The sequence below is a fragment of the Pleurodeles waltl genome, chromosome 10, assembly GCF_031143425.1.
Source record: "Pleurodeles waltl isolate 20211129_DDA chromosome 10, aPleWal1.hap1.20221129, whole genome shotgun sequence".
NCBI lineage: Eukaryota > Metazoa > Chordata > Amphibia > Caudata > Salamandridae > Pleurodeles > Pleurodeles waltl.
The window spans coordinates 1,041,371,372-1,041,397,446 of record NC_090449.1 but is presented as its reverse complement, the minus strand read 5'-3'; the positions used below and the strand labels follow the sequence as shown (position 1 = coordinate 1,041,397,446).

At 43.9% G+C, this 26,075-nt stretch overlaps 1 protein-coding gene across 1 annotated transcript in view; it reads right to left on the bottom strand.

Moving 5' to 3' along the window:
- The window catches only part of NEK10 (NIMA related kinase 10), a 681,202-nt gene that overhangs the window by 21,995 nt on the left and 633,132 nt on the right, over positions 1–26,075 (bottom strand). Inside the window, exons 35-36 of the mRNA XM_069212020.1 lie at positions 14,315–14,367; positions 14,169–14,224 (exon numbers count right to left, since the gene is read on the bottom strand). Of these exons, the coding sequence (XP_069068121.1) occupies positions 14,169–14,224; positions 14,315–14,367 (109 nt within the window). The remainder of the gene's footprint in view (positions 1–14,168; positions 14,225–14,314; positions 14,368–26,075) is intronic.

Sequence of the window (26,075 nt, the reverse complement as noted above, 5' to 3'; positions counted from 1 at the left end):
TTTTCCACCCCACTTTCATAATCCATCCTTTCAATTATTGTTCATACAGGCACTCTTTCACTCCTTCATCCTCCCTTTGGCTCATCCATCTATCCACCCTTTCACTCAGCCATCCATCCCTACATCCACCCATCTTCCCATCCATCCATGCACTCATACATCCCTTTATTTACCCTTTCACTCAGATATCCATCCTTTCACTCACTCCATCTATCCATCCATCTATTCACCCTTTCACTAATCCATCTATCCTTTCATCCAGACATCCATCTACCCTCCCTTTCACTCATCCATCCATCGTTTTACTCATCCATCTTTACATGCATTCTTTCACTCATCCATTCTTTTGCTCATCCATTCATACTTTCACTCCTACCATTCATTCACTCATCCATCATTTTACACTTCCACTTATCCATCCCTCCTTCCACTCATTCTTCCATCCATCCTTTCTCTCATCATCTATCGATCCATCCTTTAACTCCTCTATCCATTCACCCTTTCACTTATCCATCCATCCATTCATCCTCCCTTTCACTCATACATTCTCTCTGTTTCACTCTTCCATTCTTCCATCCATCCTTTCACTCATTCATCCATGCATCTATCCATCCACCATTTCATCCATCCATCCACCCATTCTTCCTTTCACTCATTCACCCTCCCAAGTTAATTATAAGCCTTTGTCTGCCGATCTGCATACAGAAGAGGCCCATCAAGAACCCTACCACCTGTAGCTGCTAAAGCAGGGTGTGTGGTGGGGCGTGGTGGAGGGGAGGGTGACATACCCCTGATGCAGAAGCTTAACTGTATACTTACCACTTAGTCCACAAGTGCAATTGCTATCCAAAGCTGGTTCCTCCTTCTCTTGGGCCTCTACGAGTGGAGATAAGGGACACTCTGTCATGCTCAGCTCCAGAATGTTTTTTTCAAAGTGAAATCAAATGCAGTACTAAACACATGTTACTGCCAGGACAGCAGCCCCCTGCACTCCTCCTACTGCCTGCCTCTCTGTGATAAACAACAAATTGTTGCCACCCACTCCCTCCTTGTCCTCACTGGCTTGCCCCACCCCCAGCCATTAAAGTGACTGGAGCTTTGCTAACTCCTCCCAGGATCACTGTTTATGTACCCCAAAAGCAACCGGATCACTTGCTATGTAATTCAACACTCCCTCTACATGATGTCACTGCTGTAGCTTTTGGCTGCAGGTTGAAGAAAACTTTGCCATGCTGGGGGTGGCGCAGTAGGACATCTGCAAAGTTCACTACAGTCCACCCAGGAGATACAGCACACTGTCTCCAAGCAGTGATTTATTTTCAGCTGCTCTGTGTATATTTCCCTTTCTTGTCTCTCCCCCGAGGGTGGCAGGGCAACGCCCCTTGTGCCCATGAACACCAGTCACCTCTGGTGGAATTTTGAGAACTGGTGTAAGGAAATGCCTTCCTTGACATGGTTACCCCCTAACTTTTTTTCTTTTGTTGATGCCAGTTATGATTGAAAGTGTGCTGGGACCCTCCTAACCAGGTTCCAGCACCACTGTTCTTTCCCTAAACTGTACCTTTGTTCCCACAATTGGCACAGCCCTGGCACACAGATAAGTCCCTTGTAAATGGTACCCCTGGTACCAAGGGCCCTCTGGCCAGGGAAGGTCTCTAAGGGCTGCAGCATGTATTATGCCACCATGGGGACCCCTCACTCAGCACATGCCCACTGCCTCACAGCTTGTGTGTGCTGGTGTGGAGAAAATGACTAAGTCGACAGGGCACTCCCCTCAGGGTGCCATGCCCACCTCTCACTGCCTGTGTCATAGGTAAGTCACCCCTCTAGCAGGCGTTACAGCCCTAAGGCAGGGTGCACTATACCGCAGGTGAGGGCATAGTTGCATGAGCACTATGCCCCTACAGTGTCGAAGCAAAACCTTAGACATTGTAAGTGCAGTGTAGCCATAAAGAGTATATGGTCTGGGAGTCTGTCAATTACGAACTCCACAGTTCCTTAATGGCTACACTGAAATCTGGGAAGTTTGGTATCAAACTTCTCAGCACAATAAATGCACACTGATGCCAGTGTGGGATTTATTGTAAAATACACCCAGAGGGCGTCTTAGAGATGCCCCCTGAATACCAGCCCGACTCCTAGGGCTAGGCTGACCAGTTTCTGCCAGCCTGCCACAACCAGACGAGTTTCTGGCCACATGAGGTGAGTGCCCATGTCACTCTGTGGCCAGAAACAAAGCCTGTACTGGGTGGAGGTGCTTCTCACCTCCCCGTACAGGAACTGTAACACCTGGCGGTAAGCCTCAAAGGCTCATGCCTTTTGTTACAGCACACCAGGGCATCCCAGCTAGTGGGGATGCCCGCCACTCTGGCCACGGCCCCCACTTTTGCCGGCAAGGCCAGAGGAGATAATGAGAAAAACAAGGAGGAGTCACCTACCAGTCAGGACAGCCCATAAGGTGCCCTGAGCTGAGGTGACCCCTGCCTTTAGAAATCCTCCATCTTGAGTTTGGAGGATTCCTCAATAGGAATAGGGATGTGCCCCCCTCCACTCAGGGAGCCATTGGCAACTGCCCCCCAGACCTAAACACATCCCTAATTGTAGTATTTAGGGGCGACCCTGAACCCAGGAAATCAGATTCCTGCAACCTGAAGAAAGAAGAAGGACTGCTGACCTGACCTGAAAGCCCCGCAGAGACACCAACTGACTTGGCCCCAGCCCTACCGGCCTGTCTCCAGACTCAAAGAACCTGCACAGCGACGCATCCAACGGGGACCAGTGACCTCTGAGGACTCGGAGGACTGCCCTGAACCTAAAGGACCAAGAAATCCGGAGAACAGCAGCACTGTTCAGAACCTGCAACAACTTTGCAACAAAGAAACAACTTTCAGAGACTCTCCCTTCCCGCTGGAAGTGTGAGACTTCACATTCTGCACCTGACGCCCCTGGCTCGAGTTCAGGAGAACTAACACTGCAGAGAGGACTCTCAGACGACTCCAATGACGTGGATACCCTGAGTCGACCCCCCTGCAACCCCACAGCGACGCCTGCAAAGGGATCCAAAGGCATACCCTGACCGCGACTGCCTGGTAACAAAGGAACCCGACACCTGGACCAAGCACTGCACTCGCAGCCCCCAGGACCGAGAGGAACCACCTACCAGTGCAGGAGTGACCAGCAGGCGGCCCTCATCCTAGCCCAGTCAGTGGCTGGCCCGAGAAGCCCCCGTGTGACCTGCCTGCATCGTCTAAGTGACCCCCGGGTCCCTCCATTGCTTTCAAGAGCAAATCCGACGCCTACTTTGTCTACTGCACCCGGCCGCCCCTGTGCCACTGTGTGTGTTTTGTGGGCTTTTGTGTGTCCCCCCCACAGTGCTCTACAAACCCCCCCCCCCTGTCTGCTCCCCGAGGACGCAGGTACTTACCTGTAAGCAGACTAGGACCGAAGCACCCCTGTTTTTCATAGGCGCCTATGTGTTTTGGGCCCTCCTTTGACCTCTGCACCTGACCGGCCCTGTGTTGCTGGTGCTGTGGCTTTGGGGTTGCCTTGAACCCCCAGCGGTGGGCTGCCTATGCCCAGGAGACTGACTGTGTAAGTGCTTTACTTACCGGAGAAACCTAACCAAACTTACCTCCCCCAGGAACTGTTGATTTTTGCACTGTGTCCACTTTTAAAATAGCTTATTGCCATTTTAACTAAAACTGTGTGTACTACTGTTTTACATCAAAGTTCTATACTTACCTGTGTGAAGTACCTTGCATTTTATGTACTTACGTCAAATCTTGAATCTTGTGGTTCTAAAATAAATTAAGAAAAGATAACAATTGGCCTGGAGTTAAGTCTTTGAGTGTGTGTTCCTCATTTTTTGCCTGTGTGTGTACAACAAATGCTTAACACTACCCTCTGATAAGCCTACTGCTCGACCACACTACCACAAAATAGAGCATTAGTATTATCTAATTTTGCCACTATCACCCTCCAAGGGGAACCCTTGGACTGTGTGCACACTATCTCTCACTTTGAGATAGTATATACAGAGCCAACTTCCTACAACGGGCCTATGTAATAACAATGATTATTGCTTGCTGGGGTCAGCAGACCACTATGGGCCTCATTACAACCTCGGCGGTCTTTCAAAAAGACCGCCGAGGCTGCGGGGGCCAGAATACCGCCACTGCCGGCAGTATTCCTGGCTCCCTATTATGACTTTTCCGCTGGGCCAGCGGACAGTAACAGTGTTACCGTCCGCTGGCCCAGCGGAAAAGTCACATCAACATTGCTGCCGGCTCGTAATAGAGCCGACGGCAATGCTGATGAGCAGTGGTTGTAGTAGCACCCGTCGCACATTTCACTGCCCGAAATTCGGGCAGTGAAATGCGCAACGGGGCTATGCCTGGGGGCCCATGCCAAGTGAATGGGCAGTGCATGGGCCCCCAGGGGCACCCCAAGTCCCCTTACCGCCAGCCGTTCCATGGCGGTGTTTACTGCCACTGACAGGCTGGCGGTCGGGGACTCATAATCCCCATGGCAGCGGTGCTTACACCACTGCCCTGGGGATTATGCCCGCCAGGCGGAAGCCTGGCGGTATGTTGGAGGGGCCGGCGGTATGGCCGTGGCTATTGCGCCACGGTCATATTAGCTGGCAGAACACCGCCAGCCTGTTGGCGGTGTTACCGCCAGCTTACCGCCGGCCGCCAGGGTCGTAATGACCACCTATATCTGCAACTGCTTTTTAATAAAGCATTTTTTTAAATGCAGTTTATTTTCCCTAACGGAAGCAAGACTGTTTGAAAAAAAAGAAGCTTTTTTGTTTAAGAGGAGGCAATGGTTGTATGGACTACTGCATCTCAAGAACTACTGCTCCTCTTAAACAAACATTTTGTGTACATTCCCAAAGATGAAGGGGTCCAAAAGGTACCCCTTCATCTTTGCCAATGGGTTACCACCTCCTTTGAGGTGTCGGTAAAATATATATGTTTTGTGGTCAGATTGTGATTGCAAAACATTGACACATAGCACATGATTTGATACTTGGAAGGGAAAACTAGCACATGCCCCTTCCAAATATCCAATCAGTATCCATTTCTAAACACATTTAGTGCTCCGGAAACACTGTTACGAATTGCTTCATGTGTTTCATATATAGGAATAAGGGTTTTAGCATTGCAAACCCTCAGATTTACCGATTCAGAGGGTTGGCAAATGTTAAAACCATTTGTACATCTGGCCCTTAGTTCTCTAAGTGCTCAACTTAGCCTGTTGTATCCCGGCCAAAGGGATGGAATCTCCTTTTTCCCTGATTTACAGGAGCTTCCTGCCATAGGTGTTGATAAGGAGGAAAGCAAAGGCTCTTCACAAAAATAAACAACTAAGCTATTTTGGATGTGGACAAAGAGTGTAGCGAGAACGTTTAATAGTCAGCAATCAACTCTATTGAGACTGCTTTGCTGATTAAAACGTGGTGTCAGCCTTAGCCTAAGACTGGTGCACTGAAGGACTGAAAAATGCACAACTAGGGGTTCCCCTTTGAACATTTAAGATGTGTCCACAAACTATGTAGCTGTTTTGGAGAACTCAAATCACTCTGGCCAAAGAGCAGTAAATCTGTTTGCACCACTATTCTCTGATTGAACTTGCCGACCAGAGCTAATCCCTTGAATTTATGGGTTACTCTGCCAGCTTTTGGTGCCTTGCCTGCCTTCTTTGGAGCACCAAGTAGCTGAAAGCCTGATGTATCTTTACACATGACATCTAGAACAGAGGGAGATAGAGTCACTGAGGAGGCAATTTCTCAAAGCCAGGATCTTTCTGCTCAAAGCTAGTGTCTGCCCTTAAACAGGGGTGAGAAACCTTACCAAAGAGATGCTAAGGTTTTGCCCCTGGAGGTACCCCTAAGGCGATCAACAGAGAAAATACTAAATGAAGAACTTACTACACTTTATGTACCATTTTTTAGGGAGAGAATCTCTGCAAAACATGTTTTTGGGAAAAGAAATCTGGAGCAGGACTAAGCACAGCATTCTATTTCTAGAGAACATGATGGGGACACAAATCTGGTCATATCCAATGGACAATAGGACTTTATTTGCCTCCACTGTTCTGTTGCTCTGCCTGCAAGTTTCCTAATCCTAAAAAGCTATTTACTGAAGGTTGCTGCAACCTCGGTCTAAGGCAACCTGTAGGCAATGCTTGCTAAAGAGACTCTAGCTCTCTGTAACACCTACACTAATGGAACCAATCAATTAAACAATTCATCATATCCCATTGGTTTGCGCTAACATTGGCAGCTGAGAAATAGTTCACCCCAAATGGTACTACATAAATTATTTCAACTTCTTCATGGGGATCTCTTAACCAGTGCACCAAATGTGTGGAGACAGCATCAGATTGCATTTTGAGGTGACTACTGCTGGAAGAGATCAAGAGTTATACAAATGTTTATGACCAAAAGTTAACTCAAGTCACTGTCTCACAGACCCTGAAGCATTGCCAATTTGCCCGTAATGAGATGTCGGCCTAAATGTTTCCATTGTTTCCCTCAAGACTAATACTTATACATTTTCAGACGTTTCCACCTCTCCCTATATGAATAAAATCAGTTTCCATGGAAAATGGTTAGAAGTATTTTAGCCCTATTTTTAGTGATAGTCAACTAATGCATTTTTATTTTTTTTATATTTAATTTGGAACTTACATTCTTCAGTCTTTTAAATATATGCTCTGTACTACCAATAGACGGTAACACCTTTCCAACAGAAAGCCTACTTTGATGCTATTGTTGAACACTGATTTTGTTATGTTCTTAAAGGAAGGTGAAGCAATGCAGCAACACATTTTTTCTTGAATCATATATTAAGTAAGATCAGAATTGATTTTCATTTGAATTATTGCTTCCTCCATTTTGCTTCGACTTCACAACCAAATGAATCAGGGCTGGAAAAAAATTGATTTGCAAATTTGCTGAGGGTTTTAAAGTTGAGCAATAGAACAAGGTACTTACCTTCGGTAACGCATTATGTGGTATAGACGCTATCTAGCTGCAGATGAAATGAACTGACGATTGTGTGTCACAACTAGGGCCCTGAAATGGATCACCCTAACCCTCGTAAGAGAGTCCGCAGAGCGGGGAGGCATCGGTGGGTGTAAGGAATCTGCAGCTAGGCAGAGTCTCTCTACCAGATGATGTGTTACCAAAGGTAAGTAACTTATTCATCTGATAGAGACTTCTAGCTGCAGACTCCTTACCTTTGAATAGATACCCAAACCATATCATCCTGGCAGTGGGCAGAAGACAAATTTTGCTACACTAGAAAGTCCTGCAGGACCAAACAGGCAAAATGTCAATCTCTGCGGGCTTGACTATCTAGGCAGTAATGTTTCACAAACATGCGCAGTGTTGCCAGACAAATGTCCAGGACTGGAACACACCGTGCCAATGATGTGGTCGTAGCTTTACTCCTGGTAAAATGGGCCCTCCAGCCCTCGGGAGGCTGCTTTTTGGCCAGTGCATAGCAGATTTTTATATAGAGAACAATCCAGCACAAAATGGTTTAGAGGGGGGTGTGCTTGTAGTCACACTTTCCTCAAAGCAACACTCCCGTCCCGGGGAGGTGAGCATTAGGTACAGAGCAGGAGTGTCGCCTTGAGGAAAGTGTGACTACAAGCACACCCCACTCCCGGAGGAGCTATGATATGAGAATCCAAATACTACAGAGTATCAATGACGGACACCATAAACGATAGGTATCATCTTATGACACCACATTAGTTAGGTGAATTGCACCATATCACAGAGCGTGAATTATTGATGCTATCATTAGAGGTGCTCAAACAAGGAGTGGCCCCAGGGAGTCCGCATTGGTCCTAAAGAGGAGCCTAGAGGTAATGCTCCGAAACGTGTAGACTAGGAATTCAGGTAAATTACATCCCTATTTCCGCAGTCCCTTTTTAATCATACCGCCTAGAAGAGATCTATTAAATCATTGGAATTACGAGGAGACGGGTATTTCTAACTTACCCAAGACCCCACCACTCCTATCCCTCCTTTGATTCACATTGACAAGACTCCATCAGTGTTCCCATGTGTCCCGTAGGTCGTAGCGCGCCCGCTCCGCAGCGGAACAGGAAGAAACCCAATGATGAAGCATGCCAACAAGGAGTAAATCTGGTGCATGAGGGTTTTTCTAACAGGAAAATCCTTTTTCCTATCCCCCCTGTGGTAGTTCTTTTAGCTGGGCCTCTTTTGTAATGTTAGAAAGAGTCATTGCACCACCTTCGAATAGAGACGCCACTCGTGATCTGTTAGGCATCAACAGCTTAGTTTGTCTGCCCTGGCATTCAGAGAACATGCCAGTTGATGAACCACTAGGGTTATTCCCTGCTGTTCTAGCCATGACCAGAGTCGCAGGGCCTCTTGACAAAGGATCCACAAACCCACACCACCCTGCTTGTTCAAGTACTGCATTGCGGTGGTGTTGTCCGTGAACACCTGAACCAACTTCCCCTTGACAGAGAGAAGAAATGCTTTTAATGCTAACCGGATTGCCCAGAGCTCCAGCAAGTTTATATAGAGTCCTGATTCCGCCCGAGAGCAGAGTCCTCTGATTTCCACCTCTCCCAGATGGCAGTCCCATCTCAGAAGTGACGTATCTGTCACTACTGTCAGGTCTGGTTGGAGAACGGAGAAGAGTCTGCCTTCGATCCAATCACGGTTTGTAAGCCACCACTGCAGGTCTTTTGCAGTTCCCTCTGAGCTCTGGACCATGTCAGAGAGATTCTCCTGATGCTGCTCCTGCTGGAACTTCAGGTACCACTGGTCCCACTGCAGGGCAGGCGTACGCCATCTGGCATGATTCACCAGCAGGATGCAGAGAGGCATGAGGCCCATCAGCCTCAGAGTCAGTCTTACTGAAACTATAGGATGGAGGCCAAAACAACAGTATCATAACTTGAATATCCTGGACTCACTGCTCAGAAGGAAACTGCACTGTGTACAGAACAGCTCAGATAAAAGGTAGGTCAGGTGTGACTTCAACACGTTTATAGTGAACCTCAGTGAATGCTGGATGTTCACCGTAGTCTGGAGATCGGAGGCAACAGCCTGGGCTGAGACCACCTTCAACAGCCAGTCGTCCAGGTAGGGGAAAACTGAAACCCCTAGCCTCTGCATATGAGCTGCGACTACCGCCATTACCTTGGTGAACACCCGAGGGGCGCTGGTAAGACCAAAGGGGAGCATAGTGAACTGAAAATGCTTGTGGCCTATCTTGAACCGCAGGTAACCTCTGTGGGCAGGCAAGATAGGAAAATATACATCTTGCAAGTCTGACTCTACCAACCTGTCTCCATGGTCTAGGGCAGACAAGACCTGAGCCAAAATTAGCATATTGAATTTCTCCTTCTTGAGGAAGAGATTGACAGTCCTTAGGTCTAGAACAGGGTGAAGACCCTTGTGCTTTTTGGGTAACAGAAAGTGGCACCTGTTCGTATGTCGGCTGTATTGGGGAAAAAAAGGATTATAAAGGCAGGGCGTAGCATTTCTGAATGATCTGCAAGACGAATGTGTCCGATGTAATGGACTGCCAGTGAAGGAGAGGATGTTGAATTTACCCCTCCAACTGGACAACCATGGTCCTGCACAATCAAGCTAAGGCGGCTTGGAGGTTGCAGCTGCTGGGGGTTGGGTGGCAGATGACCTCTGGCTTCCAGACCCTTTAGGTCTGAAGGCACCACGCTCACTTCCTCCCATAGTTTTGGGAGCTTGCGACGGCGGGGGCTGGCATAGGTGGTACGCTCCTTCCGTGGCCACAAAAGGGACAAAAGGCAGACTGGGAATAGGAGGACGCTGCAAGGACTTGGCTGTAGCCCGAGAGCCCGATGAGTGCTTCAGCGTCTCGACAAAAAAAGCAAGTTCCATCAAAGGGCATTTTCATAAGGTTTGCCTGAACATCCCTGAAAAGCCAGATGTTCTCAGCCAGGCGTGGCTCCGTAAGGCCACCATTGCCAAAATCACTGCCCAGCAAGTCAGTCGCATCCAAGCCACACCTAAGGTGAACGTTGCTGCATCTCTCCCGTCTTTTATTGCTTGGGAGAGGACGTCCTGGGCCTCCTCCAGGAACTGTGGCAGCACTTGCACAACCATATCCCAAAGGGTATGGGAATAATGTCCCAAAAGGCATGAGGGGCTCACAAGCCTCAATGCCAGGCTGGCGGAAGAAAACATCTTACCAAGATGGTCCAGACTTTTGTATTCCTTGTCTGGGGGAGTGAAAGGGAACGTGCGATGGAAAGTTGAGGGTTGGACTACCAAGCTCTCAGGGGTGGGGTGTTGGCTGAGAAAACTAGGGTCACCCGGGGCAGGGCAATGGTGGTGGGCAATTGTTCTGTTTACAGGAGCCCCTGTGCTGGGCTTTGACCCGGTTCCAACTGGACATAAGTAAGTGCATCATTAAATGGCAAAATGGGTTCAGAAGGGTGAGCTCCAGGCTGAGGCACTTCTGTCAAGATGTTAGTCTTGACAGCAAAGGAGGGCAGTTTGAGGTCCAGGACCTCTGCTGCTCTCCGCACCATTTTGCATAAGAAGCGCCCTCCTCCATAGCCACAGTAGGAGGCAAAAGCATGCCAGGATCTTGAAATGTGTCCAGTCCACTGGCCTCTCCCACTTCCTCATACCACTCCAATGATCGTTCTAATTGGTGCTCTAAAGGGTCCAGTGACCCCTCCCATTCTACTCCTGGCTGTTGAAAATAATGCTCAGGCAACAATATGGCACCCATGGGTGCTGGCACCGCCAGAATCGGTGTGGTACAACACCATTCCGGCTCTGGATCATTGGAAATCAGAATGGGGCTGGGGGCATCAGGAGCGTCGGGATCAGCACCAGAGAAGTTCACTTGGGCACAATCGGTGCCGTTCAGGATCTGGAATCGGATCCATGAGACTCCATCGGAGCAGAGGCCGAAGCTGTCGGCGCAGAACCTAATGGGGTCTCCTCCAACCCTACGTGGCCCGAAGGTGCTCCAGAGGGGTCGGCCTGCTCGAATACGCAGTACATGGCCTTGTAAAACTCTTATTTGAGCGGGGGTCACTCTGGCTCCTGGAAACGGGGAGAGGCGTGGAGCCAGACCTGGCAACGGTTCCACCAAACCATGCCTGGAACGCCAATGTTCCTCGCTCTTCGCGTTGGCCGACAGACAAGGTGAAGTTAAAGTCCGCTTGGACTTTTTCTTCTTTTTGTGCCTCTTCCAAGAATGTCCTGAGGCTCTCAAGTGGGAGGATAAGGACTTGGGGCTCCTGAAGCAGTTCCGTTACCTTCTGCTCGATCGAGACCATGACCTCCTAGACGTTGTGCTTGATGGTGCTGATTGCCGAGCCACAAGCAGCTTTAAGGACCCCTCCCTCAAAGCCATCGTGTCATGGCCTGGCAGTCCGAGCACAACTTCGAATCATGATTGCACTCGAGCCACCATAAGCAGACAAGGTGAGGGTCCTTAACCGACATGGTGCGGTGACAGGTGCCACACAGTTTGGATCCTACCTTTCTGGATGACATCTTTGACACACTTGCAAAAATATTCGACAAAATCCAGAAAAAAACCTGTCAAAAAATGACAGCGGGATAGCTCTCTCTGGATTAATGTTAACTGGTGCAGAAAGAAAAGAATTGACATCTGCAGACCTGAATGGTGCCCATATAGGTGACTTTGACGTGCTATCCAGCACCAATGATGTCACGTGGAACCGAACTGAACCACCCGAGGGCGCGTGCAGGGTTTGCTCAAGTAAACGTTTCCAGATCCAGTCTACACCTGGGAAAATTCAAAGGTAAGGAATGTGTAGCTGGAAGTCTCTATCAGATATGTCATTATGTTAGGTTGTAAATTGCAATTGACTTATTCCTTTTACATTGGATATCAGCTTATGAAATAAAATGATGTTGACTTTATCAAATTCACAAAGCAATCATCATTTGATGCTTTCATGTCCAGATTACTATCAGTTTCAGTTTGCCAGAACTGCAGTAGATGATTATTCTATAGTTTAGTGCTAACAAATAACTGTGTACATAGATAAAAGAAGGCACCCAATGAACATTTGTGGTAGAATGAGAATACTGACATTATTCACTAGTAAATTGATCTAGTTGATCTTCATGGAAACGTTTGTAAAAATAAACTAACAAGCAGCAACCACATGTATGCATTCAAATAGACAAAGGGCCTCATTTCGAGTTTGGCAGACAGAAACGTCCATCTGCCAAACTCCTGACAGGGTGGCCGCTGCCTACGCGGCAACCTCCCTGCCGTCATTAAGAGTTTCCTGCTGGGTCGGCGGGCGGAAACCTAAGTTTCCGCTCGCCGGCCTAGCGGGAAACAGGCTACAGCATTATTTCCGGCTCGTAACCGAGCCAGTGGCGATGCTGTAGCCAACAGGGTGCACCATCACCCTCGCAATGTTCACTGTCTTCAAAGCAGACAGTGAACAATGCAAGGGTACTGGGCAAAGGGGCCCCTGCACTGCCCATGCCAAGTGCAGGGGCAACCCTGTGGCCCCTTGCACCTGTTCTCCGCCAGCCTTTTTATGGCAGTGTTACCCCCACGGAAAAGGCTGGCACAGAATTAGGTTGTAATCCGGAGAGCAGCGCTGCCCTAGCGGATTAGGCTCTCCGCCAGACCACAGGAACTAAGATCCTGGTGGAACTGGTGGCTCCCTGGCGGTTGTTATGTGGTGGTTGGACCGCTGCATCCGCGGCAGTCTAGACCGTCACCGCAAGTGTGGCGATCATAAAGCCGCCACACTCGTATTGAGACCCTAAGTCTGGATTATGTACAACCCAATATACAAGGGAAGTATCGGAGTGTTCCCTGGACTCTTGGTGTTACTCTAAAGCTGTACTTGAAAATAGTTCAAATTCTTAATGAACTATTTCATGCCCACAATCCACAGCAGCGATTTAGGAATGTAAGATAATCAAATGTATACTCTGATTCTCTGAATCAATAGATATAGGGGGTCATTCTGACCCTGGCGGCCGGTGACCGCCAGGGTCATCGACCACGGGAGCACCGCCAACAGGCTGGCGGTGCTCCCTTGAGCATTCTGACCGCGGCGGTTCAGCCGCGGTCAGAAACGGAAAGTCGGCGGTCTCCCGCCGACTTTCCGCTGCTCGGGGGAATCCTCCATGGCGGCGGATTCTGACACCCCCTACCGCCAGTAAGAGGGCCCCGCAAAGTATTTCAGTGTCTGCAAAGCAGACACTGAAATACGCGACGGGTGCCACTGCACCCGTCGCACCCCTGCAACTCCGCCGGCTCCATTCGGAGCCGGCATCCTCGTTGCAGGGGCATTTCCGCTGGGCCGGCGGGCGCTCTTTTGGAGAGCGCCCGCCGGCCCAGCGGAAATGTGAGAATGGCCGCCGCGGTCTTTTGACCGCGGTGCGGTCATTTGACGGCGGGACTGTGGCGGGCGGCCGAATCACCCCCATAGTGAGCTAATATATAAGTAGTTAAAAGAGTTTGAGCAGTTTCATCCACTGCACTATTCTGTATAGGTATCATTAGGTCTTCGGTATGAAGACATTTCTCTGATGCTACTGCCTCGTTTAGTAATGCCAAATTCCCCTTCATATCCATATCTTACTGAGGCAAAGTCATCAATATTAACATAATTTAATAATTCCATAGGTAACGTGTGGTGCTGAAATCCTATTCCATGAAACAACCTGGTGCGGTGCAGCAAATGGTAAAATGTGCTTAGGCCTCATTCCAGCAGCATCACTCATTACTCACAATCTTTCTTTTGGTAAACTATCCAACTTTCTGCAACTTTGTCTCACACATTTCTGCCTTATAACCAATGAACTCTTGCCCATAGTATTCTACATTGTTTATGCCTATTTTGTTTGCACAGTTAATGTTGCGTGGAAGCAATATGTTGAGGGGTAGATTTTATCTGGGTAACCTTTATGGATTAATTACAATTTGACATACAAAGAACACAATCTCTGAATTCATATTTGCATTAATCAGCTTTTAAAGAAGAAAATATGGGAGAGATAGCAGAATGCTAAAAGTAATTCTAGTTGAACATTCTGAACCATTTATTTATCATTTGGGGCATTCCAAATGTATTCTTAAAAAAGGAAAAGGAAGGTCAGCATCTTACTGTACCTGTTGGAATGCAAACTGTAGTACCCGCTGTCCTCCAGTACCTCTTCTATCATGGTCTGCAGTGAAGGATAGAGATGGTTAGTCATTAAGTGACACTGTAATTATAAATGAAGAGAATATTACTGCTGATCTGGAAGACATCTGACCTGCATCTGCTCGTATGTCATCCCCTCTTCAAACTCAAAGCTACAGGGCAGTCCTGTGAAAAAGGGATAACATTAAGTAGTAAAGTAGGACTCAATGCAAGTGCTTTCATTATCACAGTACAGTTGATTTTACTAAGTATTACTGCACATGCATTTTCTGCAGTGCCTTCTCTCATCTTGTTGGGGTAAGGTTCATCAGTCATCAGAGGGCAAGGTCAAATATGTAGCTTTCTGGAAAGTACACCATAGTAATCAGTTCTGATGCCTCAGCTAGGTATATTAGGAGCTGCAGCCAGGTCCACTTTCTTCATTCTGGTTTAAACTGAGTCTCAGGCTCCTCTGTCAATGTCTGTTGACAAACTCAAATTCTCACCATGCATCTTCCACAGCTATTTCAACTTCAAAGAGTCCACAAGACTTTGGGGGTCATTCTGACCCTGGCGGCCGGTGGCCGCCAGGGCCACCGACCACGGGAGCACCGCCAACAGGCTGGCGGTGCTCCCACGAGCATTCTGACCGCGGCGGTTCAGCGGCCTTACCGCTGCTCCGGGGAATCCTTCATGGCGGCGGAGCGCGCTCCGCCGCCATGAGGATTCTGACAGCCCCTACCGCCATCCTGTTCATGGCGGGAAACCCGCCATGAACAGGATGGCGGTAGGGGGTGCCGCGGGGCCCCTGGGGGCCCCTGCTGTGCCCATGCCAATGGCATGGGCACAGCAGGGGCCCCCATAAGAGGGCCCCGCAAAGTATTTCAGTGTCTGCCTTGCAGACACTGAAATACGCGACGGGTGCAACTGCACCCGTCGCACCCCTGCAACTACGCTGGGCCGGCGGGCGCTCTTTTGGAGAGCGCCCGCCGGCCCAGAGGAAATGTCTGAATGGCCGCTGCGGTCTTTTGACCGCGGTGCGGTCATTTGGCGGCGGTACTATGGCGGACGGCCTCCGCCGTCCGCCATAGTCAGAATCACCCCCTTTGTCACCATATTATTCATAATACCATCCTTCATTACATTTGAAGCAAAATTTGAATAGTCATTCTTGCACCCTTCTAGGTAGCTTGACCTCCATATCTATCCCTGTAATGATCATTTCCCCCCACGCACTCAAACAAAAACTTTGCCATTGACATTAGAGGAGGGCAAAGACTTACTTAACCCTGACAGCATGCCCACACTCAAACAAAAACTAAGGCAACTAAAAGTTTTAGAAAAGTAAATTTAAGAACTCTACAGGCAAACAATGGCCTAGAATCATGAAACAGAGTGAAATGCTAGTACAAAAACAAGGGCTAGCACACAGCCACTAAAATTAATCATCCGGACAGAAAAGCAATACATCAGCATTGTCACTGGCAGCCATGTAGGCTGGGGTGGAAATCCTAGAACCTCCATTTCCCCGATCACACTGAGGGATGTTTTCAGAAAGGTTTCAGGCGTGAGCATCATCTAACCCAAAATTGACCCCATTCATATGCTTGGGACTAATATTTTCATGGAAAAAGGTCTGTAGTGAGCATGTGAGGGGGGTATGGGCCTCTAGTTCCATGAAGTAGGCCTTATGAAATATTAAGAGACACTCCCTCATGCATTGGGGCGGCAATGGTTTGGTTCAATGTGAATACTTTAGAGATGATAGCGTTATTCATAAGTAGAGCTAGTGTATAGCAGGAGGAACACAAGGGCAAAGGAGCACACAACAATTGGCAAGCACTATCTTGAAAGCACAAAGGTAGTTGTCAAGGAATAGTTACAATACTTGCAATGAGCATTATTGCTGAAAACTTTAACATGTCCACACATGAAACACATGAAGCAGTTTCAGAATAACTGTAATGCTTAAATGCTAACCTGCAATTCTTTTAATGAAATATAAGGCACCGTATAAATACGAGGAAACATGTTAGGGCCAGCCTTATATTTGTCACATAACAATTCTAGTTGGGATCTGATATCAAAGCATTTTTTTAAATTACCTTGCATTGTATTTCATTCCTGCTTGATGTTATCACATTGAAAACTGGGGTTATCCCATGGGAAAGAACTTCATAGGTGATAAAGCGGTCTCCATGTTTACGAGCACAGATATCGGGCCATTTTAATCCCCAATGAGTCCACAATTTACACTGTCACAATAGGTGTTTCAGGCGTGATTCACAAAGGCAAACTTACACTTTTGTGTAACTTTACAACAGTTTTCTATTCACAAAGGTAATACTTATAAGTCGTATCTTTACGACTGTGGATTCTCCACACTTCAAAAGATAGGACTGTGCTATCTTGATGGAGTATCTATTGTCCAAAAGGTGGGATTATCTTTTGATGGGCGGAGACTCTACAGTAGGGACTTCACGAATGGGAACAGGTGGGCTCTATGCCTGTGAATAACGTCTGGCCTAATGCAGTGATGCAGCTTGCAATGCCCGAAGTCATGAGGCCAGCAGCATATAAAGCCTACAGTGGATACCACCAAAGACTCACATTGCAGAAAGTTGATTTACTGCCTGGCTTCCGACTTTTTAGTCAGAGCGAGATGGGCCGCAGCCTCAGACATTCCGCCCAGTCTTAAATACATTGAGTTATTTCGAGATACGATATGTGATCGTCTCTCTAAAAAAACTGATGTATTTACTATGGTTTTGCAGAACAGATGTTGGAATTTCAAAGGGGTGCAGCCCCAGAGCCCCAAAGCAGAACCTGTCCCTGGTGCACAGCTGTTGTGTGTGCAGCCCGACTACCACATTAGAAGCTTTTGCTCTGCTGATAATATATGTATATACCACAACTGAAAAGTGTGTATTTGGGACAAAAATGTGTGTATTTTCAGAACACATTAGCTGATGTTTGGCGAAAAATGGTTGAATTTCCCAAAAATAGTTAAAGCTGATACTTGAGTGATAAATCATGCAGCGCTGTATTTCTAACTTTATTAACTTGGTGTTGGGCCACTGCAGCTATGGCAGTTATATATTAACCATGTAGAGATGCTCTACATTGACAATGCATTTTTTACATCACTGCTGGGAACCCTGCCTGATCACTGAGGCGGTCACTGCTGGCAACCTTGCAAATTGTGGCCACTGATGTAATCCTGCATGATGTAGTCACTGTTACAAGTCTAAAAATATTAGTAGATCGGGGTGATTTTCATTTAACATAAGTAGTTTTTATTACTAAAAAGGTCAGAGACCCCTGATCTAAGATGTTCTATTGCGCTTGTTAAGCTGTAGAGCATTTTCTTGCCGTCTGTCTCATAATATTACTGTTAAGTTGTTCTGTATTGTTCATTTGTTTCGAAACAAATATGCATCACAAACCAAGCCAAAAGGGCAACATGGCACTGTCCATTTAGATCAAAATACCTGGATAAAATAAGGCGTATAAACTCAAAGGGGAATAGGAGCATTATCTGTGCAATATTGGCACAGTACAGATTTCAACTACTTCTGCATTTTTAGAGTCAACCGAACCAGTTAGGGACAAGAGCAGAATTAATTCATCCTTTAGAGGGTCACAGGTAATTTACAACTCCTTCCTGGGCAAGGACAATTTCAAGCATGGGTTTGTCCTTCAAGACACTTTTATTCTCTTGAAGGTGGTGTGTCCCCAGCAGGGCAAGCCTTCTTTTCTCAAAGCCTCAAGCACTAGCTAGTCTGACACTATGGAGATGCAAGGCCAAGAATCAGTACTTCTGGCAGGCCACTGCTCTAGAAAGCAAGCCTATTTATACCTGCCTATAAACACCATATGATCCTCACCCCTGATGTTGCATCTCCCTACTGGTCGCAAACTTAACTGTAGATCTCAGAGCCCTTATATAAAGAAAGCAGTAACCCTTTGTCCTCTTTTAATTTCCTCTCATATCATTTTACTCTTGTTTTTGGTAGAGAAATGGAGTAGGATCCCAGATAAAAATGAACATTGCAATTAGGTTATTGGTAGAAGAGACTCAACAATGCACTTTATGGTCTTCTGCACAAGGAGCTTGAAGCACGCTGACATTGGGCACCACCATTATTCAGAACCTGTGGTGTTAAATCACATTCGGAGGCTCTAGAATTTTGGTTTAAAACATACTTACCAATAATATACTGTTCTGTGGCCTCCTACACTACAGAAATCGTACTGTAGTTTTTTCCTAACTGTGTGTAGATACTTTTATGTAAATAATGTGATTCATAAGATGTTAACAATTGTTTTCCTATGTTCGAGGAACTACATGTCTTGGAGCTACCTTTAATATCACCTAAATCCGCCTTCCCTCATTGGCCCTCTTCACATTTCTCTTTGATGCAGACAAGGTGGCCAAATGCTCTCTCCACAGGTGACGTAGGAATTAAACAACCAGAACTTTGGGCCTAGATGTCCTCTGTAAAGTCCTAGGTGTAATTTCTGAAGCCCTAGATGTAATTTCAGAAGACATAGATGTCCCCTCTGTCGGCCTTGGTGTCCTCTAAAGTCACAGATGTCATCTCTAAAGCCTCAATGTCCTCTCTAAAGGCCTAGATGTCTTTTCCAAAGCCCTAGACATCCTCTTTAAAGGCCTAGATGTCTTCTCTTAGGCCCTAGATGGCATTTCTAAAGCCATAGATGTCTTCGCTGTCGGCCTTGGTCTCCTCTAAAGTTATAGATGTCCTCTTTAAAGACCTTGAGATCCACTTCTAAAGACTGGATCAAGACATAAAAGTGCATTGTTTGCACCACTTGGGCAATGAATCATGTAGCCTGGTCATAAACCCAACACTAAATAACAAAGACACTTCCGTATATAAATACAAAAACTGCATTACAATTAATACATGTTTGAATGTTGCTTTTCAAGTAATTGTTACATTTAAATTATTTACATTTTGCTTCTGTGTGTATGTGTTTTACTAAATGGTCTCGAGCTTATCGCCTATATGTGCTATATGAGTAATTTAAGTTTTAGTAAAGACCACTGTTTGCTGAGAATAGTGTACATCATATAACATGTCCAACTCCAAGTCCCAGCGGAGGGCCAGAAGTGGAGTAACAAACAATGGGGCATTAACTGATCGCGTATAAGGGAAACAAAGATAACGAGCATTGTGTGAGTGAGGCTCTCCGGCCCTGGAAACAACCAATGAGACTGATGCACTAGGTGCTTGAAGGTGTGGACATCCATACACAGTAAAGAATTGTGGAGGCTGGTCCCTCCACACAACCACAGGCAATGCCAGCTCACCCAGAGACTGTGAGAGGATGGCCCTCAGTGCTGACTGGTGGAAGGTGCACAGGACCAGTAAAGGGATGGCTTCCTTGGGCAGTGCAAGTACCATATGGAATTGGGGTGGTGGTGTGATGGCGGATACCCAGCCCAAAAAAAAACTAATAGTGGCTTATTTTCTATGACATAAAAGGAGGAACAAGTGGAAAGATGAGTAGGAGACAAGTGGCAACTCTTTGGTACCTCCCGAGATGGCAGAGAGAGATGGTGGAATTGCAGGACATCATAAGGAAACATCCAGATAAAATGGAGAAGAAGTTGTTAATATTGGAAATGATACTGGGGATGATACTGGGGAAACTGAGGTAAGGGAAACTAGAATATTTACCAGTGTTAAAAATGGAAAGAAGGCTGAAGGCAGCAGAGGGTGATTGCAGGTGCCAAGTCCACAGCGGTGGGCTGCATTGAAATGCTGCAGTGGTGCCACCTATGTACTGGTCGTAATGGAAGGCATGTTGTGTGTCTTCCCAGCCCTTGTCAAAGTAAGTGAAGAGTTCCTTTGGTGTGGACTACATCGTTCCTCTGGATAACTCTGGTCCCTAAATGGTGAAGAGAGCCCATAGGCTACACTCCATGGCCCCAAAGTCTCCAGACCTAGTGAGTGTCACAAACATTGTTGTATTACAGAGCCCTGAATGGAAAGATACGATTCTAAAGAAAGTGGCATCCCTGAAACAAGACCATCAGCATTATAATATGGGGGTTTTGTTCTTTCCTGATGTTAAAGGGGTGACTTAATGGAAAATGCAACAGCTGATGGTGGTCCACAAGGAGCTAACGAGTCTGAGCCCGGAGGAACCCAGGAATCACTGTACCTTTCGGGTGAGTTGAAATTGTTCTACAGTGAAAAGTCATATCTGTTTTCCAGTATTCAAGCAGGGAGAGCATTCTTCGAGCAGGTAACGTTGCATTTGACAAAGGGCTGATAGTGTTTTTTTTTTTACACAATTCTTGCTTTACGCTCTGTGTTAATGATGAGTCACCCAAACACAATTGTAATCACACAGTCTGTGATGTAGAGGCTTTGGGGAACCACACCTTTAGAGGATATTCATCATTTTTGTCTTGGGGGATTCCCTGATGGTCATCCTGACCCCCACACCTGTCACCTTCTTATGCTCTACTCTCCTATCTAACTCTCCACTCCCTGCACCCCACCTGTACCCAGTTCCTTTCTGCTCTTGACACACAGATATGGCTTCCAGAGGTACAGAGGGCCTGATTCACAAAAGTAACTTATTTGTTTGACTAATTTAGACTTTTGAGCAAGATTACTATTTGTGGCTTCTGTAAAATTTGTGTCTAAGTTACTACTAAAACAAAGTTGTTATTCCAGAACACCTTGCCAACCGATGGGACTGCAATACTCGTCCATAGAAAAAAAATCAGAGATGGGGAATAAAAAAAAACTCCAAAGGAAATAATGTGAAATAAGATTGAGTTATTTAAAATCGTTAAAACATATATATATATATATATATATATATATATATATATATATATATATATATATATATATATATATATATATCCAAACAAACAAAGCGGCTCAGTTAATGGCGCCGCGCTCCAACACCGGTGCTCAAACCAAGGGCAAGCCGAACCCTTAATATTTAAATAACAAAGCAACGTTCTGTTGAGCACTCCACCAAGAATAGTGATTTAATCGTTTATTGACTGTGAAAAAATTAAAGAACAACGCGTTTCGACCAATTCGATCTTTGTCAAGTTCAAAATTCATGATTCAATTAACACCCTATTTATAGCTAATTACAATATTACCAAAGTGATGCAAACTGGGACTTGTAGTGTTAAACAGGAAAAGAAGAAGAACAAACAGAAAATAGTGCCAATCTATAACCACCTACAAACTTGTATCAACAGAAATCATATATATTTTTATACATAATATTTGTCACTAATTTAATAAATAATTCTTCTATCGCATCCATATCTGCAACCAAATACATAGTTACCTCATCACATGTTCAGATAATTTTGTTACAAATTTAAAGGTCCAATATTGACTCATTATCCACACTAATTTATCATTGCTTGAAACATTCACATATAAGCCTAAATCCAATAAGATTAAATTAAATTGAATATTATTGCATACTTTGCCCTATTTATTTAAACAACGTGTGATATGTGCAAAAATAGTTAACCCCAATAGCCAATCCATCAAAATGACAAAATATTTTTCAAATTTCAAAATTTCCTTAATGCATATTCATAAATGTACATAAAGTTCGTCATCGTAATTCATTCCATAAGGGACCCTCGTTCGCAGTTGAATTATATACCTAGACTCCAGCTGTTGCAACTTTTTAATTCGGTTGCCTCCTCTTTCCTGGTCTGGGATGTGATCTATTCCATAATATCTTAGACTTCTCCAATCACTCGATGTATGTGTTTGCATGTGTTTTGCTGTGGCATAAGTCATATCTTTGTTGGTTATTGCTCTGATATGTTCTAATATTCTTTTCTTGAGTATGCAAATGGTACTACCAATATATTTAAGACCACAATGGCATTCAATAATATAAATTACAAATTTGGCATTGCAAGTGATTCTGTGTTTGATTTTCTTCACCTGCCCATTTACAAATAGAATATTCTTCATAGATTGACCTATTTTACACGCTTTACAGCTATTACACTTAAAAAAAAAACTTTTGTTTCACTTCCAGCCAGTTTGAATCTTTATTAAGAGTGAAGTGACTTCTAACCACTAAATCTCTAATGCTAGGTGCTTTCCTAAATGAAAACTGAGGTTTAGAACCAACCAAGGGCCCCAAATCCAGATCCTTCTCAATTATTTTCCAATGTTTCTCAATTATATTCCTTATGCATCCATTTTCTTTTGTGTACCTCATAACCATTCTGAATGGTTCATTCAAATTGGATTCTCTTTTCTTAAATAGAATTTCCTCTCATTTTTTTGATTTAATCAACATCATATTTTTCTTTAACATATTTTCATCATATCCTCGGTTCCTGAATCTTTCATAAGTTTCTTAACATTTTATAGATAACTCTTTATCATTAGAACAAATTCTCCTCATTCTAAGAAATTCTCCCATGGGTATACTCCTCATCAAAGATTTAGGATGGAAACTCTGTACATGTAGCACACTATTGCAAGCTGTTTCTTTGCGATAAACTGTTGTTTCTATTTTCTTATTCTCAATATAGATGGTAATGTCTAAAAAGTTAATCGATGTTGTGCTTGTTTCACATGTAAATTTTAAGCCTACCTGATTGTTATTGAGGATGGTAAAATATTCCATAAATTCAACTTTGGACCCATTCCAAATAATGAAAAGATCATCAATGAAGCGGACCCACAATAGTACTTTCTCAACATCTTGATCATTCAGTTCAACTCCCTAAGGAGTCTTGTTCACAAGACTCCTTTGGGAGTTCAAACGCGTTGGTGGTTGTTATTTTGGAATAAATATGCACTATTGAAACTTCGTGGAGTGCAGTGAATACTTTTGGTGATTTATATATATATATATATATATATATGTATGTATACATACATACAGGTGGAGTTGAGCAAATCTAGAGTGTCGCTGGTGTTGCAGGGTGCTCCTTAATGGAGCTGCTCTCCACCTAAACCTGCGAACTACCCAGAGTTCTCTCTTCTTTTTTGCATAATTTATGCATTACTCTAGCCCTAAAAAGGTATATATATATATAAATATATATATATGTATATATATATGTATATATATATATATATATATATATATATATATAGAGAGAGAGAGAGAGAACACATTTATTATTTGATTAAAAATATTTAATACTTTTTAATTTAAAAATGAATGTGACAATTTTTTATTAAAACATAACTACATTAATTTTAATTGATTCTATACATCACTGTCATTATTAATTGCAAAAAATATATTTTTTCTGTGGGTGGAATTCATTTTTTTAATTTCAACTTCAGTAAAATCATTTTAATTTACTTGAATATATTTCCATTAATTAAATACTTAATTTAAAATTGGGTTAATTGTGCTGTAACATATTTTCATTTTACTTGACACTCAACAATTAAAATGAATGTATACAATTAATATACAATAGTATTTAATAGAAAACATATTTGTAATATGTATCTACTTTCCTTTTCCTCTTTCAATACTCCTATTTAGGTACATATGTTTTCATGTCTCCTTGCTATGCATGGCTCGATGGCTCACTCATTTTTTATAAAAAACTATCTGATAAAGACTGAGATTCAAATTTTTGCAGCTCATTTCACTTTTCATATCCTGTCTCTAGTGTCTTGTTTACTTTCTACTATCCTCCTCCCAGCCTCTGCTCATAATTGGGGCTTCATCTTGAATTTACATTCCAAATTTGTCCATCATAATGAACTGTTGTCAAATATTTCCTTTTTCAGTTGTTTAATATCTGCAAAATTAATAATTTTATTATTTTCCTTCCTTTAAACCTCTACTATTCACTCTTGTCCCGTCCAATTTCAATTGTTGTATTTCTCCCTATGTGCTCCTGCATAAATATCTCCCTGCTCCTCTTCAGTATGCAGAGAATGCTTTCATTCACCTTCTGTTTGTTCTTATACTTACTTGTAACAATTATGCTGGTTACTTTTTCTTTTCATCGCATACTTCGCTTGCTATTGTACTGCTTTCAAATGTCATCACTTTCTCACCCTTCAATATCTTATTTCCTCTGATTTTACCTTATGTTCCCACACGTCACCTGCTCTCTGCTTCTGTGTGCTTGCTATCCCCTCCTCAGCTTCAGTGCGCTCCTTCACGTTTCCGTTGTTTTGAATTACCCGCTTCCTTACTGTGGAACTAAAGTCCTTTAAGTATCACATCAGCTGCTACTCTGTCCTCTTTGAAATCTCTGCCGAAAGACTATCTACCGTTTACTTCTTCTATGTCTTGTGCCCTGACTACTATTGCGTTTCACTTACTTGAACTGTTTTGTTCTTTTGATACTGCTTTCGATAACTATGTTATAATAAGTAAATAAATAAATAAACAAACAGCAACCAAAACTAATATCTACGAGTCCACCAAGACAAATACTGACACAGATGTAGCACTTCTTATGAACTGATTAGCTTTTTCTGCTATACAAGATGCTAATGCGCCTGAGGCCTTAACTGGCACATACAAGTGGGCACATAATAAAAAATTCAAACAGTTTCTTCAGTTGTTTAGTATAAACAACACTGAAAGGTCCTCAAACATGAACTTTGCATAATGGCAGCTCAAAACTCAACTGATCTCTATATATTGAAGTTTTTTTCTGGCTCTAAAATTTCACCAATGAACATCAATCTGTGTTTTTTTTTCAGAAACTGGATATTGGTTGTGGTGTAACTACTGACAGTGAGCAAAAACACATTCTTTCTTCACACCAAACTCCTTATCTGGAGAATATAATGCAGCTTCTTCAGTTTAACATCTCAAAAACGTTGCACATAATAAAAATGTAGTACAAATTTTAAGGTGCAGAGAAAGGGAGTACAACTGCTGTAACGCACCACACATATCACATCAATAAAGCTTACAAGCAAACACATTTAAGAAACTGCTTCTCTAATATCATTACAGAATTCAGATTCAATTCAACGTGATTGTGTCAACATTACCAAAACAAGATGTAGCTAACATGTCACTATTTAAGCTTTGTAAGTGTATTTATGACAATGGAAATCATAGACTGATATGGTTTTTCCAAGTTCAAACTTTCACTTGTGATCTTTAAGGGCATTCATTCCATGTTCATAAAAACAGATATTCAGACAAACATCTGTAAAAACCCTTCTCCATGTGACATGAACTTCCAAAATGACTGTGATAAGCAGTATTGAAATTAACCACATTGTTTCATATAAGAACACAGTCATTAAAACAAACTTTTGTGGTTGTATAATAGATATTAACTTAGACAGAGTATGGTTTCTGATTCAACATATAAATGTGATCAATTGCATAGGTTTGTAATATAGGATAATATATTGTGAATACTATTACAACTAGAATATAGGTAATACATTGTTAATATTATTACTACGGCACTGAAAAATATTAAGAAGAATTAATAACTTTGATGACAGATAATCTATTTGATCATTTGTTGTGCTAGTTTCGAAATGCAATGTAAATACTGAACCAAATGAATCAAATCTACAAACGAAGTAAACACAAAACATACTATCTTCAATTGATAATGCTTCCATCATTCATTTCAACACCTATGAAATCCAAGCTGCCATACTTGATGGTGGAGGCGGAACTACATAGTAACAAGATGATGTATGTGAGCACCGGCACAGTTTGTGCATCTTTCTTTGTTTTCATTACAACCTATCATTCAAATTCATTATTTTAGCTTTTTGTGTGTCACATTCAATCTATTGGTCAAGGTTCACTAGGTGATTCATTCAGGACTCATTAACATATGGGAAGGCCTCAGCAACTCAACAAAAAAGGGAGAAACAAGTAACCCATCTTCC